The sequence below is a fragment of the Anolis sagrei genome, chromosome 2 (genome assembly GCF_037176765.1).
Source record: "Anolis sagrei isolate rAnoSag1 chromosome 2, rAnoSag1.mat, whole genome shotgun sequence".
Lineage (NCBI taxonomy): Eukaryota > Metazoa > Chordata > Lepidosauria > Squamata > Dactyloidae > Anolis > Anolis sagrei.
The window spans coordinates 176,043,903-176,063,289 of record NC_090022.1 but is presented as its reverse complement, the minus strand read 5'-3'; the positions used below and the strand labels follow the sequence as shown (position 1 = coordinate 176,063,289).

Here is a 19,387-nt window from a genome sequence, read left to right as displayed (position 1 = left end):
GCATTTAATTTTGTTGTATGATCTACAATAACAATAAAGTTGTTTTATTCTATTGCACTGCTTTCGATCTGCACACTTTCATTCTGCTGCTGCAGAATCTTATTTTATCCTTTGTCATTGTCCTATGCGTGTCTTTGTTTTGAATGTTATATTTTTAATTGTCCTATACCCTGCCCAAAGAACCTTATTTAGCAGGCAGTCTGCTAGCTGAAATAAATATTGTTTAATATGTAATTAAACAATACCTTGGTGGCCCCCTGGTGGAGCAGTGGGTTAAACCACTGAGCTGCTGAACTTGCTGGCCAAAAGGTTGGCGGTTCAAATCTGGGGGAGACGGGTGAGCTCCTGCTGTTAGCCCCAGCTTCTGCCAACCTAGTATTTTGAAAACATGCAAATGTGAGTACATCAATAGGTAACGGCACTACATGACCTTGGAGGTGTCTACAGACAACGCCAGCTCTTCGGCTTCGAAATGGAGATGAGTACCACTCCCCAGAGTCGGACATGACTAGACTTAATGTCAGGGGAAACTTTTACCTTTACTAAAATGTAATGCTTACAAGATCCCCTTCAAAACCATACTGTGCAAATTTACTATGGTTTCAAGATAAGTTTTTCAGAGAACAAAGTCACTTTGAAAAGGTTTATCAAACAATATATGTACTTCAGAGCTGGCTGTCACTTCTCATTTAAATAATAATAATAATTTATTTATACCCCGCCACCATCTCCCCAAGGGGACTCAGGACGGCTTACATGAGGCCAAGTCCAACAACACATCAGTAAAAACAAAATAGCAAGCAAATAAAACAGTAAAAATAATCTTCAAGTGGTTTACAATAAACAGGAATACAATAAAACCAATCAACCCCATTATAAAAATTCACTTGAAAACAGGTAACAATTAGGAACATTCCTGGATAAACAAAAATGGTTTTAAGTAACTGGAAGTACCTAATTCTGAGAACTAATTCCACGTGGTGAATGACAGAACAGAGAGAGCGAAAAGTTATCAATCAACAACATTACAAAGCAAGGGATGAAAGATATTTATCTCATCTGTGGGATTTTGGCTTCCATTTTGCTTCCGCTGGCTGTGCCATTTTTTCATACTGATGCTGTAAGTTATGAGGAAGGATGGAAATGGGCAGGCTTCCCAGCCTGATGGGAAGACTGAAATATACACTTTAGTCTCGTTCTGTTGAGCCTACTATAATGCTCTTGCAATTTAGTAAAAACAAGTTGACCTCTGCCAATATCCCATGTTCAATCTGCCAATCCAAAAGACACTGGATAGTTACAAATATATAAAATATTTTATTTGTTGTACCAGTTCAAGAATGAGGAGTGTAGTGAAGAGCCTCTGCAGGGAGGATTTAGAGGCAAGACATCCCTTTCCCCATCCCTCCAGTTCTGAGGTCTGGGCTTTAGATCCCTGCAAGAGACTCTTGTAGCAGTCCTCGTTTGACACATAGCTGCTGGTCTGAGACCAGATTCCACCAGAAACACCAAGGTGCTAAAGGATGGATAGGACCAGCGAAGGAACGTAACATGCACACCGGCTAAGAGGGCATGCGACCCTGTAACTGCAAAGTGCCATCAGCGCTGTGAGAACTTTAATCCTTCCATGATCACCAGATTCATCACTCAAATTCGTCACTCTCTTCAGGCTCCCGAGAAGGCTCTGCAATGGGCTCTGGAAGGGAGAAAGAAGACATATAGGTTGCTGAGGGAAGATGGGCCACCAAGGTGGTCATATGCTTGGTGAATCTACGAGGAGCAATCAGCTGACCAAACAGCAGAACATCAAAACAAAAGGCCTGGTCCCCTATCATGAAGGAAAGGGACCTACTGAAGAATAAATATCCCTGAAATCAGTGATGACAATCCAGGCAATCTTAATAAACAGAGGAAGAACTGTAGAAAACGGTATCATCTGAAGTTTGGGAGAACTAGGTACTCAGGAGTAACAGGAGAAAAGCAACTGAAGAACACTGAAGTATACAAATGGCTGTCTCATTCTGCAACAAGGTCTGGAGAGAAAGAACTCCTGTCTGATGTTGCAATTGGCCACCTTGATTCACATTTAATGGCCTTGCAGCTTCGATGCCTGGCTGCTTCCTACCCGGGCAATCCTTTGTTGGGAGGTGTTAGCTGGGACCACCAAACACAGCAGCACCCAAACACAAATCAAGGAACATGAAAGGCACTGCAGACTAATTCAACCAAAGAAGTCAGCCATAGCAGAGCATTTGATGAACCAACCTGGACACAGCATATTATTCGAGAACACAGAAATGCTCGACCACTTGAACAACCACCATGTCAGACTACACAGAGAAGCCATTGGAATCCATAAGCATGTGGACCAGTGGTTCTCAACCTTTGAAGTACCACAACCCCTTAATAAAGTTCCTCATGTTGTGGTGACCCCAACCATAACATTATTTTCATTGCTACTTCATAACTGGAATGTTGCTACTGTTATGAATTGAGATACAAACATCCAACTTACAAATGACTCAAACACGACTTAAGGAACATGAAAGGCACTGCAGACTACTTCAACCAAAGAAGTCAGCCATAGCAGAGCACTTGATGAACCAACCAGGACACAGCATATTATTTGAAAACACAGAAATGCTGGACCACGCTAACAACCAACATGTCAGACTACACAGAGAAGCCATTGGAATCCACAAACGTGGACAATTTCAACAGAAAGGAGGAAACCACAAAAATGAACAAAATCTGGCTACCAGTATTAAAAAACTCAAAAATCAGGTCAGTAAATAAGGAAAAACATTAAAAAAAAACCAGGGAATTCCGGACAGGAAACTATCAGGGCCAGCTAACACCTCCCAACAAAGGATTCCCCCAGTCAGAAAACAGCCAAGTTTTGAAGCTGCAAGGCCATCAAATGCAAATCAAGGTGACCAATTGCAACAATCACACTTGCCGACAACAGGCAGAAGTTCTTTCTCCCACCCTGGACATTCCACAGATATATAAACCTCACTTGCCTAGTTTCCAACAGACCTCACAACCTCTGAGGATGCCTGCCATAGATGTGAGTGAAAGCTCGGGAGAGAATGCTTCTGGAACATGGCCATACAGCCTGGAAAACTCAAAGCAACCCCAAAATCCTTTTATCTCAAAAAAGAAAAATGGGTCTTGTAGCTCAATGGAAAAACACATGCAGTAGGTACCACCATCAAACCATGGCAACTCCACTTCGAGGATGTCTAGCAATTAGCTGGGAAAAGATCTCTCTGTTTAGAGAAACACTGCTAGATGTAGCATTAGGAATTCACTGTCACAATACTGGTGGTAGGAAGTTCAATATTTTGCATTAGATGACTTTCAGCTACTCTTTGTTACAATGATTAAGCAAATACAGGACCCCTCTATCACCTGTGTTCAGAAGCTGTATCGACACAGTTACAGTTGATGGAGAGAGTAATTTGTTTTATCCCCATTTTGGGGTTCTCCAGAAACAACCAGTGGGCTACTGGGCACCAGATGGACGGCTGAGATGGATTTTTGATCTAACCCAACAGCATGGGCCTAAACACAGAATAAAAAACTTGCAAAGGAAATAATCTTTACATTTCCAGTCCTCATGATTGTGGAGAAGGAAGCACACACTCCTTATATTGTTCCCAGTCCTTGGAAAATCAATGTCTCCTATACTTATTCAAAAACCCTTGTCCGCATTTTTGTCCGCAGGAAGGGATAAGGCAAACTCAAGAAAAACAAGATAGGAATGCTAGCAAAACACAGCTATATGTGTTTTGCATTTAGTTTAACTGGTGATGAAGACGAAAGTCTCAAAAAAGTTTTTTTTAGAGAAGAGAAATTTTAAAGGAAGGAAAAGACAGCAGAAGCACCAGATGAGTTAGCCATCCTCAAGCTGGAATTCTGGGTGATTTGTCCATCAACGCCAACCAGTGTGTTCACTGGCCTATGCACTAGCCACCCTAAAGCTTAATGCCCTAGTTCAGTGGTTCTCAACCTGTGGGTCCCCAGGTATTTTGGCCTACAACTCCCAGAAATCCCAGCCAGTTTACCAGCTGTTAGGATTTCTGGGAGTTGATGGCCAAAACATCTGGGGACCCACAGGTTGAGAACCACTGCCCTAGTTCAACAAGACAGCTGCAGCAGAGGAAATTGCAGGGTAGTTACCTGACACAGAAGGTGCAGAGGCAAGCACTGCCAGGCTGTCGAGCATCCCATCATGGTAGAGTGCCAGCCTTTCCATTATGCGCCTTCGTGCTGGGTTGATGATGATCTGAGGGGCAGAGACATCTGCAAAGAGAGGGAAAAGGTGGTCAATGACTGACAACCTTCCTAGATTGGAAGGTCACCACTGAGGGTCCAGCTCTGGGTGCCATTACTTTCTGAAGGGCGGTGAATGATGACCAAGACTTGTGCTTTTTTGGGAGTGCCATCTTCATTTGTTCATCTGATGTCAACTGATATCTCTCAGGTGCCAGGTCAAACCCGTTCCATTTTCTTGGGCTTATTAAAACTCTTGTGCTTTTATTGCTAAATTTCAGTATCTGTTTGGCACTGCCGATTTACAGTATTTTTGTGCTACTTGGCTATGCACATTTTTTTTACGTTAAATGCAATCTGGCATCAGCCACATCAGCCTTATAGTTGGATTCAACAGTCAAAGGACTGTTGAATCCAACTATCCAAGGATAGATAATCTGTCAATACAGAGGCCCAGCTATAATTTTGTTTACATAGTGATCAGTGCTCTTTAGTTTTTACCCAGTTTGGGTGCCCAGATGTTATTGAACAACAACTCTCATCACTTTTTTTTTTTTTTTTGCTGATAATTTTTATTCGGGAAAGTTATAGTGATACAATAAAAGAGGGGGAACATTATAAGTTTATAGGAAAGTAGGAAGTTTGAAGGATAAAACTATAGTTCAAAAAAATAATAATGTAGGGGCAAGGAAGAAAAAACAACAAACACCAAAACCGAAACGGGACACACACACACAAAGAATTAAAAAGAAAAACTTGGTATTTCCTGTCTTCGCCTCGAAGAATTATTATCAAAAGAAAAAGAATTGATTTATACCTTGCTAGTCCTATCTATATAAATAAAAATGTAATGTTCGTTTGTGGTGTTCACAGAACTCAAAAACTACTGGACGAATTGACACCAAATTTCGATACAAGACACCTAACAACCCAATGTATGTCCTTCACTCAAAAAATCTGATTTTGTCATTTGGGAGTTGTAGTTGCTGGGATTTATAGTTCACCTACAATCAAAGAGCATTCTGAAACCCCACCAATGATGGAATTGAACCAAACTTGGCACACAGGTCTCCCATGACCAACAGAAAATGCTGGAAGGGTTTGGTGGGCAGTGACCTTTGGTTTTGGAGTTGTAGTCCACCTACACTGTGGACTCAAACAATGATGAATCTAGACCAAACTCTACACGAATACTCAATATGCCCAAATGTGAACACTGGTAGAGTTTGGGAAAATAGAATCTTGACATTTGGGAGTTGTAGTTGCTGGGATTCATCTGCAATCACAGAACATTCAAAACCCCATCAACGATAGAATTGGGCCAAACCTCCCACACAGAACCCCATGTGGGCCACAGCAACGCGTGGCAGGGGATGGCTAGTTTGTATATAAATTTAATTGTTCCGAGTATTTCATATACTCGTTTCTTTAACTTTTATTTCCAAATTTTCATTTTTCAAAAAACATTTTAGTAATGTCCAGTCTGTTTTCTTTTCTTTTTAGGATTTGGAGAATGGCATGAAATTTGCTAAGCCAGTATGTCCATATTCATTATATCCAATAATTTTAATAACCATGATATTCTAGTTGGAATCATTTCCTATTTCCAAAGTTTTGTGTAAGTTAATCTTGCTGTTGTCATCATATAAGTCAAAATTTTATCTTGATTTTGGTCTAGTGCAAAGTCAAACATACCTAATAAAAATTTTCTGGCTTAAACTTGAACCTTATTTTCAAAATGTGTTGTATTGTTTTATAAATGTCTTTCCAGAAGTCTCTAGCTTTTACACAGTTCCGCCACATATGTAGAAAGGACCCTGTTTGTGCTTTACATTTCCAGCACCTACTATCGTTGTTTTTTTGGGGGTTTTTTTGGTTTTTTTTAAAAAAAATGGACAATTTTTGTGGAGTGAGATACCACTGATAAAACATTTTATCCAGTTTTCTTTTAAATCCATTGAATAAGTATATACTGATTCTCATCACTTTTGATTGTCTGGGGATAATGGGAATTGCAACCTAACAGAACTTGTGGCTCTGAGGTTGGGGAAAGGTTAAAGGGGCATTTTAATATCAGACATCAAATCCACAAGCTTTGTGTCTTAATTGAAATTCCACTATCCTGACAAAACAGAACAAACTCCAGCCTTCCAGATGTTCCTGTATCACAATTCCCATCAGCTCTAGTCATGAAGTCTAATGATACAGGAGTTGTGGTTCAGCATCTGGAAGAGGGCCACATAAAATGAGATGGAAGGCTGGATTCGGCCAGCAGACGTTGTGTTTGACACATGTGCTATATGGGAACGACAACCATCTTGAGAATTTTGCACTGAAAATCAAGGTTAAAACATAAATAAATGAAAGTAACAAGAAGACGACTAATTAAAGATAGGGTGGGAATTGTCAAACAGGTTCATGTGTGTATGTGTGCATGATGTCGGACAAATAATTCAGAAATAGAGACATCTCTACAACAACAATAACAGAAAAGGTAGTAAGGTGGCAAGCACCAAAAAGTGTAGCCAAGCAAGCCATAAATCTTCAAATATGTCTGAAAAGTATGTAATTTCAGAAGTCAGTAAAATGGTGCCCAACGTGCACATGTCATTAACTAATGTAAAGCATTGCCTATTTACAATGGGGAAAGCAAACCTTCTTTAGTCCAAGGACCACACAACTAAGCAATGGAGTGTGATGGAGAAAAGGAGAGGTTACCAAGGAAGTGTGGATCTCCCTCCTTCTCTCCCAGCCCTTATTTATTTATTTATTTACTTACAGCATTTATATTCCGCCCTTCTCACCCTGCAGGGGACTCAGGGCGGATTACAGTGTACACATATATGGCAAACATTCAATGCCAATACAGACATACACAGAGGCTATTTAACTTTTTCTGGCCGCCAGGGGAGCTATCACTTTCATCGTCCATCTGCGACACTGACGAAGTACTTCCGCATTCCCCGCATGCTTTTTTGCTGGAGTGCTTTGCTGGAGTCTTTTTTTTTTATGGCCTCATAAATTAGTTAATTTAGCCTCCACACACTTTAAGGTGGTACCTAATTTTCCTACTTGACAGATGCAACTGTCTTTCGGGTTGTAAAGGTCGACAACAGGCTACACAATTGGTTGGAAACCCACTCCAACCCGGGCTGGCTTCGAACTCATGACCTTGAAACATTTGAGTGGCTTTTATGATGTTTCCCTGCACCAGGATCAAGTGTATTGGTACCTCCTAACAATGTGCTCTCAATCAAGGCTGTTGCCATGTATGAGGAGTTAGAAGTCCATGCATGTGCCCACTCTGTTAGCAACCCTGATTAAGATCTTTCTGCTTCCTTGTTGTTAAAAGCTCTGTAGTGGCCTGAAACACCAGGCAGCAGCTTCCCAGAACTCCAGACAAGGATCTACCCGGGTTTTAAGTGGAGAAACCGAACCTGGGACTCTGTGTGTCTGCATAACATCCTGTTAGTTCACATTCAGAGATTCCAAGAATGCTCCTCTACAAGGGGTGGTCTGTTTGTTTAACTGCATCATTCCTTATCTGAGAGCAAGAAATAGAAGTACTCTGGTCTAGCTGAAGTGGGCATATGACACACAACTGAAAATGGGAGTGGCCCATGAGGCTCTAAAACTGCAATCACACCATTTTTAAAAAATGAAGTTTTGTCTTTTATATTTCCTCTGTGGTCTTTATGCTTCATCAGACAAAATGTGCAACTGGCAGGAAAAGCTTAAGGGTTCCAAAAGTTGGAAATAGCAACCTTTGACAAGCCTCCTATACTAGTTATTTGTTATGCATATAATTCAGTTTGCTTACTACATTGTATGTATATTTTGATATGCAGTTTTCCCCTTTATGTTGTTTGAGGTTGCGGGAGGGACTACAAACCATGTCACCAGGTCTGGGAATATTCAGACTGAGACTCCATTTTAGGACCGAGAGATGCTTTAGACCAGGGGTCCTCAAACTAAGGCCCGGGGGCTGGATACGGCCCTCCAAGGTCATTTACCCGGCCCTCACTCTGGGTCAATCTAAGTCTGAAACGACTTGAAAGCACACAACAACAATCCTATCTCATCAGACAAAAGCAGGACCACACTTTCCATTAAAATACTAATAAGTTTATATTTGTTAAAATTGTTCTTTAATTATTGGGGGGTTTTTTTGCACTATAAATAAGATATGTGCAGCGTGCATAGGAATTCATTCATGGTTTTTTTCAAATTATAATCCGGCCCTCCAACAGTTTGAGAGACTGTGACCTGGCTCTCTGTTTAAAAAGTTTGAGGACCCCTGGTTTAGACTTTGGACTGTTGAGATCATTAGAAAGATGCCCTGCGTTATCTGCACAGAGAAACTACTTCAAATCTCATCTGTAACTGGATTGACAAGTTATATACCTGTATGCTGAATACATAAAATAAATCAAATATGTTACTTTTAACGAAGTCTACTTTATTTTTATCTCTTGAGACCATGATTTAAAACCAAATACCTGTATATTTTATGGGCACTAAAAAGAACAAGGAGCCCCCAGTGGCGCAGTGGGTTAAACTGCTGAGCTGCTAAACCTGTTGACTGAAAGTTCGCAGGTTCGAATCTGGGGAGTGGCGTGAGCTTCTGCTGTCAGCCCCAGCTTCTGCCAACCTAGCAGTCCGAAAACATGCAAATTTGAATAGATCAATAAGTACCATTCCGGCAGGAAGGTAACGGCACTCCATGCAGTCATGCTGGCCACATGACCTTCGAGGAGTCTACGGACAACGCCGGCTCTTCTGCTCAGAAATGGAGATGAGCATCAACCCCCGAAGTTGGACATGACTGGACTTAATGTCAAGGGAAAACTTTTACCTTTTACTGAAAAGAACACTTCTGAAGCTCTGCTGTTTTGGTGCATTGGCATAATCTCTGTTCCTAACAGATCAGAGACAACTAGGTTAGCAGTCTAAAAGCTGAAAGTCACATTGCCTTGCTTAAGTACATGTGGATATATACCACTAAAGAGAAGTTCTGGCCCAACTTACCTGTCCGAATGAATCTCCCCTATGAACCTGCAAGGACTTTAAGATCATCTGGAGAAGCTCTCGGTCCCGCCATCATCACAAGTACGGTTGGCGGGAACAAGAGACAGGACCTTCTCAGTGGTTGCCCCTCGGCTATGGAACGCCCTTCCTAGGGAGATTAGATTGGCTTCCTCACTCCTATCATTCCAGAAGAATCTTAAGACATGGCTATTTGAGCAGGCATTTGAAAATACGGAGTAAAGGATATAATAATGGAATAACTATATGGCGGAACTGGACATTGTTTTAATGATTATCAATTGAAGTATGTTCCATTATAATGTTTGATTTTATTGTTGCTGATGTTTTTTATATTGTATATTGTAATTGTGTCCTTGGCGGCATTGAATTCTTGCCTTGTAAACTGCTTCGAGTCGCCAGAAGGCTGAGGGGGCGGTACAGAAATGTACTAAACAAATAAATAAATAAGTTTCACTCAAATGAGTTTTTAGCTCTTCTCAGGAAGATCATACTTTACAAAAACATTATGATTATTCCAAAGAGCGTGAATACCAATTAATCTCCAAAAGGGTCACATTTCCAAAAGGCTATGGAGATTCCTGGTTTTCCAAAAGGTTATGATCTCTTAAAAGGTTGTGCCTTTCCAATACCAAAGACAAGCAAAAAACAATGGTTTACTAACTTGAATGCTGATGGCATTTGCAAACATTCATAGTAAGCTTGAATTTCAATAATGATTAATTTCACTGTTCAACGGAGAAAAAGTTGCGGGCCTGAAAATAGTTGTTCTTTTATGATTTTGGGGTGCTGAAAACGAAAATGACATTTAAAAATGTACATTGGCTCTAGTTTTTATGATATAAGCAATCACATGATCACATATGGTTGAAAAAATGCATGTTGCGACTTACACTATGGAAGATTCTAGAATACACTAGAAAGTTTGATGACGCAGTATTAGTGCCGTGTGCAAAAGCCAGAAAGCCCTATATAAGGCCAGACTTTTGAACGGTGAGGGTCAGTCAGTTGAAGACGGAGACAGTATCGTTAAACATCGTTTTACATTGTTCTTTTTACTGTAGTTATGCCTCCTCGCACGTGTGTAAATAAAGCACTATAGAAAAAAGATACCAAGGCAAATGGACTCCGTCAATGCTGTCAGACTACTGCTGGAGCATTGTAAGAGACAATCCTTTCCTTGAATACAAAAGAAAAGTCAAGAGAAGCAAACAGGATATAAACTAAAGTCACCATTAAAGCGACATTTAAACTTTCAGACTTTTCAACTGCATTAGGCCTACTAATATAGTTTCTTGCTGCACAAACATAGACTAATTAAATAAATATTTCTCATGTATAAACTATTGGCAATATAATTTGACTAAAATTTAGTAAATATTCACGGTTTATATACATGCAGTAAGGTTAGGCGCATTATCATAATATTAATGAATTACCTATTGTGGAGAAAATTGAAATAGCATAAAAACCAGAGCCAATTAACACATTTAATTATTATATTTGAATTCAGCATGTTAAATTTATTAAGAAACGGCACATTTCGTTTCCGCAACTGAGAAAAACTGAAAATTTGTAGAACAGTGTTTTTGGCATTAACAAGTCTTTAAAATGCTTTATCTTGGTTCTCAATTCTATAATTCCCATCATTCTTTTCAAGAACCTGTTTCATTTCCTGCTTTATAGGAGTGTTGGCTATGTCTAATAGGAGACGCAGATCAACAATATCTGGAAGTCAGGTTGCCCATCCTTGCTTTAAAAACATTTCAATCATAATTTGCCAGTATTTGCCCGTTGAACTGACTGGAGAATGTGATGAGAAGGAAAAGATGAGGTGGAGATAGTCTTACCTGGCTGGCCTCTGGAGACATTTCCTCTGGACACACTTCTCTGGCTCACCAGATCAAAGCCAGCCACCTGCCTTTCATCAATCTCTTGAGGTTGGTTGGGAGGCTGAGCAGAGAACAGGTTCTCCTGTGTTGTACGCAGTTGCCTTGGGGGCAGCAAAGAGTCAGACGATTCCCCATAAAGTGATAGCTGTAGCCTCTCTAGCTCTTGATACACCTATAAAACAGGAGATGAAACAGGGTCTTGAGCTTCTCAGCCAGTAAAAGGACAGTCATGCCTCCAAACCTTCTAACAAGGGCCACTGTGTCAAAATCAGAAACCTTCTAACAGGCGTGAAGTCCCATTTCCCACTTGAGTTAATTCACTGAATACAATATTACTACTATTATTATTAACTGCTAATAAGTTTTTAAAATGTTAAATAGTGATACCATGAGTTAAAAGAGTTTAATTTGTTCCGTGACTGAGGTCTTAATTCAAATCACTCTTAACTCAAAGCAAAATTTCCCATTAAAATACCATTGATCTGTTCCACACCCTCCCTTCAAAATAAAAAAAAAATACTGGAAATAATGAACATGGATGAATTAACCTATTGGCTGTTGCCAAACGAAGGCTGAGAGGGGATATGATAGCCATGTATAAATATGTGAGAGGAAGCCACAGGGAGGAGGGAGCAAGCTTGTTTTCTGCCTCCCTGGAGACTAGGACGCGGAACAATGGCTTCAAACTAAAAGAGAGGAGATTCCATCTGAACATGAGGAAGAACTTCCTGACTGTGAGAGCCGTTCAGCAGTGGAACTCTCTGCCCCGGAGTGTGGTGGAGGCTCCTTCTTTGGAAGCTTTTAAACAGAGGCTGGATGGCCATCTGTCAGGGGTGATTTGAATGCAATATTCCTGCTTCTTGGCAGGGGGTTGGACTGGATGGCCCATGAGGTCTCTTCCAACTCTTTGATTCTATGATTCCAAAGAAGCACACAAACTGGGACTTGGTAAAAAAAAGTTACTTCAAACAACGAAAAATAGAGATCATTACTTGAAAGGAGTAAACCGAAGTCAAAGAAGAACCAAAATAGGGAGGCAAACCTCAACACTAAAGTCGAAAACGTTTGTAAAAGATCTTCAAAGACAGAAATATTCCTGCTCGGAATTACGGAACCAAAATGGAAAAAAACATGGATAAGCTCCTGTTTCTCCTAACCACAGCAGCTAGAGTGTGCTATGCAAAACTATGGAAAAAAACAAGAGATGCCAAGCATAGAAGATTGGTGAGAAAAAGTACTTGATATAAGAAATATGGACAGACTTACCTTCCTGCTATCAAAAAATAAAGGCGAACCGAAAAAAGAGACAAACTGGACAAAATTCATAAAATACTTAAAAGACAAATAATATAAAACAATAATATAAATTATAGAAACTACCCCCAAAAGAAAGAAAGGAAGAAGGACTGAGTAAGGAAGAAAAGGAGAGGAAGTGAGAGGAAGAGAGAAAAGGAGGACACCTCATTGAAGATACGCAGGAAGTCATGAAGAAAGGTTTTTTTTAATTTCATTTTTTCTACTTTTTTCTTTTCTATATACTTTTTTTCCCCTTTCCCCCCTTTTTTTAATCTGCTTCTCTTTTTAGACTTTTTAACTATATTTTTTTGAAAATGTCAATAAAGATAAAATAAGTTTGTAAACGATCTTCAAAGACTAGATGGAAGTAATTTTTCTTTCTTTTTCTCCTCTCTCCTTTTTTTTTTTGATGGGGACCTTTACATCCTAGGGACCAGCTTTTTAATTTTAATTTTTTTTTCAGTTTTTTAAACTTTTCCTTTTTTTCTGCTTTATTCTTTGCCCCACCACTTTTTATTCCAGTTCATTTCCTACTTTTCTATCTTCTCCCACTTTCCATGTAACTATATATTCTATTAATAAAATCAATTTACAAAAAAAAGAACAAAAGGGAACAGGCAGCTCCCCTCCGTTAAATGTTCATCCTTTTCCAAGGGTTTTTCACTTTTTTCCCACAGGAAGGAGTGTAACTAACCCTGAGGCTATGATTCGCAAATGGTCAAAGCCTTGGTTGCTGTAATATTTTGTTTTTTTCCCCCAAATAATTTTTTATTGATATAAGGTAAAAGGTAAAGGTAGTCCCCTGACATTAAGTCCAGTCATGTCTGACTCTGGGGTGTGGTGCTCATCTCCATTTCTAAGCCAAAGAGCCAGCGTTGTCCATAGACACCTCCAAGGTCATGTGGCCGGCATGACTGCATGGAGCGCCGTTTACCTTCCCGCCGGAGCGGTACCTATTGATCTACTCACATTTGCATGTTTTCGAACTGCTAGGTTGGCAGAAGCTAGAGCTGACAGTGGAAGCTCACGCCGCTCCCCGGAATCGAACCTGCAACCTTTCGATCAACAAGCTCAGCAGCTCAGTGCTTTAACCCACTGCGCCACCGGGGGATCCTTGATATAAGGTAAAAACGTAATAACCAAGTAAAGAGGGGGAACATAGTGTTTTCAAGAAAAGTAGGAAAATAAAGAGAAAGATAGAGGTATTTATCAAAAAAAAAAAGAGGAAAAATCTATGTATGTATGTATGTGTGTGTGTGTATATATATAAAATACATACAAAAAAAGATAAAAAGTCCAGTGACTTCCTTCTAAATCTACATGGGTTTCAACTTATTGTCTATGTAATCTTCCTGGTAACTAATGTTCCACTTTTATTATTCACAATTGTTCCCAGTTACAATTCTTTATATCTCTTTTCTATGTATTCTTCCACCTGTGATCAATTTGTTTGTTTAATCGGATTTCCTGTATTCCTTTTTAATAAAAAAAAGTTAATGTGTCCATGTCTTTATCTCATTTATCTTTCTCAGGTACTTCCTTCTGCTTCCAATATTTAGCATAATTAATTCTAGCTGCGGTTGTCATGTACATAAATAAAATATCTTCATTCGTGTCCAGTTTTATATCCTCATCAGTAATTCCTAATAAGTAATATTCCGGTTTTCTTTAAAATTTCTTTTTGAAGATTAGTTGGCATTCCTCGTGGATCTCTTTGGTTGTTGCAACGTTTTCATACAACCAGACTCCATAAGACACAAATGAACCAATGCCACCTTCACTCCACCTACCTCAGCCATTGGTGGGCGGCGTTTAGCTCGAGGGTGGAGACATTGACAAGCCAACCTTCCTATTGTTATGCCCAACAGTTCTGGACAGGGCCCGGCCTGCAGGTCCATGTGTTTCCGATAAAGATGTGTGCCAAGCTGAGCTGCTTGAGAGGAGCTGGATGTCATTGTGGCTGGAGTTTGCTGGGCTTCCTCTTCTTCACTGATTAAATCTTTCTGAAGGGAAAGAGGTGGACAATTCATCACAAATACAGAAGGCAAGGTGAGATAGGGAAGGTGGGATGGAGGGAGCAGCATCAGGATGAACTGGATGGTGTGAGGGACTTAAGCTACACTGGAAGAAGAGGGGTGCCACATGGACAAAGGAAAGCTTCTCACCAAGTATTTGCTACGTCCACGAGAATCCACCTCCATGGGTCTTCTCCCAGTCAAAAGTTCCAAGAGGACCTGGGGGTTGAGCAAGGTTGGTGTTTAAGTCTGGTGGAACGTACAGCAGGGATCAAAAGGAGGGAGCAGAAAATCACTTTCCCTGTCTTTTTTGTATTTTGGGAAAAGTTACATTGTTACAAAAACCATTCAAAGAAATGGAAGATGCAGCCTCCAAAACTAACTTTTCCAAGCCGCGAGTCTAATTCAAATCAACTAATGACACAAGGACTTGGGATTCCATAACATGGTTTGAAAATCAGGCCCCTTCTACACTGCCATATAAAATCCAAATTATCTGCTTGAACTGAATTATATGGCAGTGTAGACTCATATAATCCAGTTCAAAGGAGATAATGTGGATGTATTTATATCTTATTTAATTTAATGTATTTATTTCATACATTTCTATCCCGCCCTTCTCCCCACAAGAGGACTCAGAGCAGCCTCACATAGGCATCAACGATGCTTACAACATATATATCAAAGAATACAATAAAACAGTAAAACAGTAAAATCATCAAATATCTTTCTGTATTGTACTTCTGTTGCCATGTAAGCTGCCCTGAATCCCTTTTGAGAGATGGTGGCAGGATATAAATAAAGTTGTTGTTTTTATTATTAGTAGTACTAGTAGTATTATTTCTACTACTACTACTATTACTAGTATATTATTTTTATAATTATTATTATATTATTATATAGTATATTATAATTATTATTATTATTACTACTACTACTAGTAGTAGTAGTAGTAGTAGTAGTATACACCTGGAATACTGTGTCCAATTCTGGGCATAACAGAAAGGAGATGTTGGTAATCTGGAATGTGTCCAGAGGAGGGCAACCAAAATGATCAAGGGTCTGGAGAACAAGCCCTATGAGGAGCGGCTTAAGGAGCTGGGCATGTTTAGCCTGAAGAAGAGAAGGTTGAGAGGAGACATGATAGCCATGTATAAGCATGTGAGAGGAAGTCATGGGGAGGAGGGCGCAAGCTTGTTTTCTGCTTCCTTGGAGACTAGGACGTGGAACAATGGCTTCAAACTACAAGGAAGGAGATTCCATCTGAACATTAGGAAGAACTTCCTTGACTGTGAGAGCTGTTCAGCAGTGGAACTCTCTGCCCCAGAGTGTGGTGGAGGCTCCTTCTTTGCAGGCTGGTTGACCATCTGTCAGGGGTGCTTTGAATGCAATTTTCCTGCTTCTTGGCAGGGGGTTGGACTGGATGGCTCTGCTGGCTGTTGAACTGGATCACACGTTGGATCCAAGGACTGTGTGATGTATCGATGAATAATGCGTGCAGATCCCAGTAAGGTGGCCTTCTGCAGCTGGCAGATGGTAATTTTGTCAGCGCCGATTGTGTTTAAGTGCAGGCCCAGGTCTTTAGGCACTGCACCCAGTGTGCCAATCACCACTGGAACCACTTTTACTGGTTTGTGCCAGAGTCCTTGCAGTTTGATCTTTAAATAATAATAATTATGATTATTATTATTATTTATACCCTGCTTTCGCTCTGCCGAAGGGGACTCAAAGCGGCTTAACAGAAAAGCATTAGTAAACAATATAAAATATACAAACATTGAAACAGAATTCAATATAAACAGTATTAAAAATTCACAGTTTAAAAACCATTCAACATTATCAATGCATATTCAAATTAAAGCCACAGCATCTCCTGACTTGATTTTAAGCGTACGGATAAGATATGTATTGTGAGGTCAGGAGTATTATGCTCCGAAACTCTGTCTGAATTATTATTATTATTATTATTATTATTATTATTATTGGGAAATCTGAATTACATGGCAGTGTAGAGGGGACGTCAAACTCCAAATATCCCATCTATTTACATCATATCACTATGCATCTGGTTTTGAATATGAGCCATCTTTTGAAATTTGTGAGCGAGTAGAAAGCTAGTAGTATCAGGTTTCCCCACAAGCCAACTCCTCCTTCCTATCTAGAACAAGAAGACACCCAGGCATTGACCCATCTTCGTGCAACAAGGCTTCTTTGTGTTACGTGAAATACTTTTAAAATGATCAAATATGGCAATGAATGCTAAATATATCCCTCCCATTAGCAATGATTAAAATCGAAATACCACAATTATAAATAAGTACCAGCCATCATCACTAACCATATTAATCAAGAACAAATACTATGATTAAACATCAGTATCGGCTATCATCGCTATCCATGTTAATCAAACTCATACAATTAATTACAGGTGTTGCTTTTGAAAACAACCATTTTTTGTCTTTTTTGCTATTATGGTGAACACTGCTGCAATGATTGCCTGTTAAATGTTCAGATACAACATTTTGTAGGGTTTTATTCAGATACAGAGTCCGACTATGCTATGTTTTCTCTCTTAGATCCACACACCTGGGGGAAAAACAATTAGTGAATTGTGTCTTCCATTTGTTTGCAGAGTTTTGCCTCCGCAGTGAGATACCAGGGCATCTGTCTTCGAGATACACCTATGGCATTAATTGAAACTCGAAGTTACGGCCTTACTCCTTTTTATCTGTTCTCATACCAACTACATCTATGCTGATGATCGTGCCATTACTGCTCAAGCAGGGAACTTTGAGATGGTAGAACAGAAGCTCTCCGAAGCTCTAGGTGCTCTTACTGCTTATTACAGGGAAAACCAGCGGATCCCCAACTCATCCAAAACACAGACATGTGCCTTTCATCTCAAGAACAGAAAAGCATCCCGGGCTTTGAAGATCACCTGGGAAGGAATCCCACTGGAGCATTGCAGCGCACCCAAATACCTGGGAGTCACTCCGGATCGTGCCCTGACCTACAAGAAGCACTGCCTGAACAATCAAGCAAAAAGTGGGTGCTAGAAACAATATCATACGAAAGCTGACTGGCACAACCTGGGGGTCACAACCAGATACAGTGAAGACATCTGCCCTTGCGCTGTGCTACTTTGCTGCTGAGTATGCATGCCCAGTGTGGAACACATCTCACTATGTTAAAACAGTAAATGTGGCTCTTAATGAGACACGCTGCATTATCACGGGGTGTCTGCGCCCTACACCACTGGAGAAATTACACTGTTTAGCCGGTATTGCACTACCTGACATCCGCCGGGAAGTAGCAGCCAATAGTGAAAGGACCAAGGCAGTGACATCTCCAGCTCATGCCTTGTTTGGGTATCAGCCAGCACGTCAACGACTTAAATCTAGATCTACAGAGACACTCGCTGGAACGCCTCAGCAAGCGAGAGTCCAAAAGTGGCAGGCTCAAACCCAGAACCTCAACCAATGACTGATACCAAATGAGAGACTCCCCCCTGGGCACACAGAAAACTGGGAGACTTGGAAGGCGCTGAACAGACTGCGTTCTGGCACCACAAGATGCGGAGCCAACCTTCAGAAATGGGGCTACAAAGTGGAATCCACAACATGCGAGTGCGGAGAAGAGCAAACCACTGACCACCTGCTGCAATGCACTCTGAGCCCTGCTACATGCACAATGGAGGACCTTCTTATAGTAACACCAGAAGCACTCCAAGTGGCCAGCTACTGGTCAAAGGACATTTAATCAACTACCAAACTCACAAATTTTGTATTTTGTCTGTTTGTTTGCATTGTTCTGTTAGAAATGTAATATAATTTGACTGGTTGTCCTGACACGACAAATAAATAAATAAATACCAAGTACATAGAAGGAAAAGTCCTCCTTGGAAAGCCAGTTTTTGATGGGAAGAATGGGATTAAAGAGCAGGAAAAGTTAAAGAGCAGGCAACACAAAACAAAACTGGTTTTAGGTTAGCAGGTCTTTAAAAAAATCTTGTTATTGGTATGGTTTCATGTATTGGGGCATTTTTAATCTTTCCTTGTTACTTTATTTTGAGTTTACTGCATGTTTTCTTCAGTTATTGTTTGTATTTTCTATTTCAGTGTACCGTGCTGAGAACATCAGATACTGGGAGCTCTTCAAGAACACTTGTACCAAGTCTTTTTTGTCTCCTGTGTCAGGAGCAACTTGAGAAAATGCAAGTTGCTTCTGGTGTGAGAGAATTGGCAGTCTACAAGGATGTTGTCCAGGGGGTGTGAGGTTTGCTCAGTGATACGGTTTTTGTCAGCAAGGAAACTGCATGCTGCAGAAATTCATCGACAGATTTGTGAAGTGTACGATGATACTGTTATGAGTGAAAGCAAAGTGTGTAAGTGAGTACGACAATTCAAAGATGGCCGTGACAACGTCCATGATGAGGACCGCTCCCGTCGCCCTTCTTTGATTACAGTGAACTTTTGGTTATTGGAGCAGGCGGCAAGTTTTTATGAAGAGGGTATTTTAAAATTGGTTCAGAGGTATGATAAGTGTTTGAACAAACTTGGCAACTATGTCGAAAAATAGAGTGAAGTATGTACTTTCTGAAAATAAATTTACTTTTTTGAAATAAACTTTCGTTGTGTACTTAAGTTCAAACGGACCTTACTTTAAAAATACCCCTCATACATGGAACCTATTCTAGTTTATCATTTCTGTCTCTGAATGAGCCAATAACAGGGTAATAGCTGACACACCCATTACAGTTGTATGCAAGTGTTTCCTCCAGATAATACACCCTTGGAAGCTTTTGAATTTGGGCTCCGCTCTGACTTATCTGAGTAGCTTTTCAAACTCATCCTATCACCC

The 19,387-nt window shown here is 40.2% G+C and overlaps 1 protein-coding gene across 2 annotated transcripts in view; it reads right to left on the bottom strand.

Moving 5' to 3' along the window:
* Positions 1-1,297: 1,297 nt before the first annotated feature.
* IRAK1 (interleukin 1 receptor associated kinase 1) overlaps positions 1,298-19,387 on the bottom strand; it is a 60,619-nt gene continuing 42,529 nt past the window's right edge. Inside the window, exons 10-15 of one of the 2 annotated variants that reach the window (XM_067464191.1) lie at positions 14,678-14,746; positions 14,303-14,515; positions 11,175-11,388; positions 9,134-9,196; positions 4,186-4,308; positions 1,298-1,696 (exon numbers count right to left, since the gene is read on the bottom strand). In XM_067464191.1, the coding sequence (XP_067320292.1) occupies positions 1,644-1,696; positions 4,186-4,308; positions 9,134-9,196; positions 11,175-11,388; positions 14,303-14,515; positions 14,678-14,746 (735 nt within the window). In that variant the 3' untranslated portion in view covers positions 1,298-1,643. The remainder of the gene's footprint in view (positions 1,697-4,185; positions 4,309-9,133; positions 9,197-11,174; positions 11,389-14,302; positions 14,516-14,677; positions 14,747-19,387) is intronic. The other variant, XM_060763204.2, reaches the window with a different exon arrangement.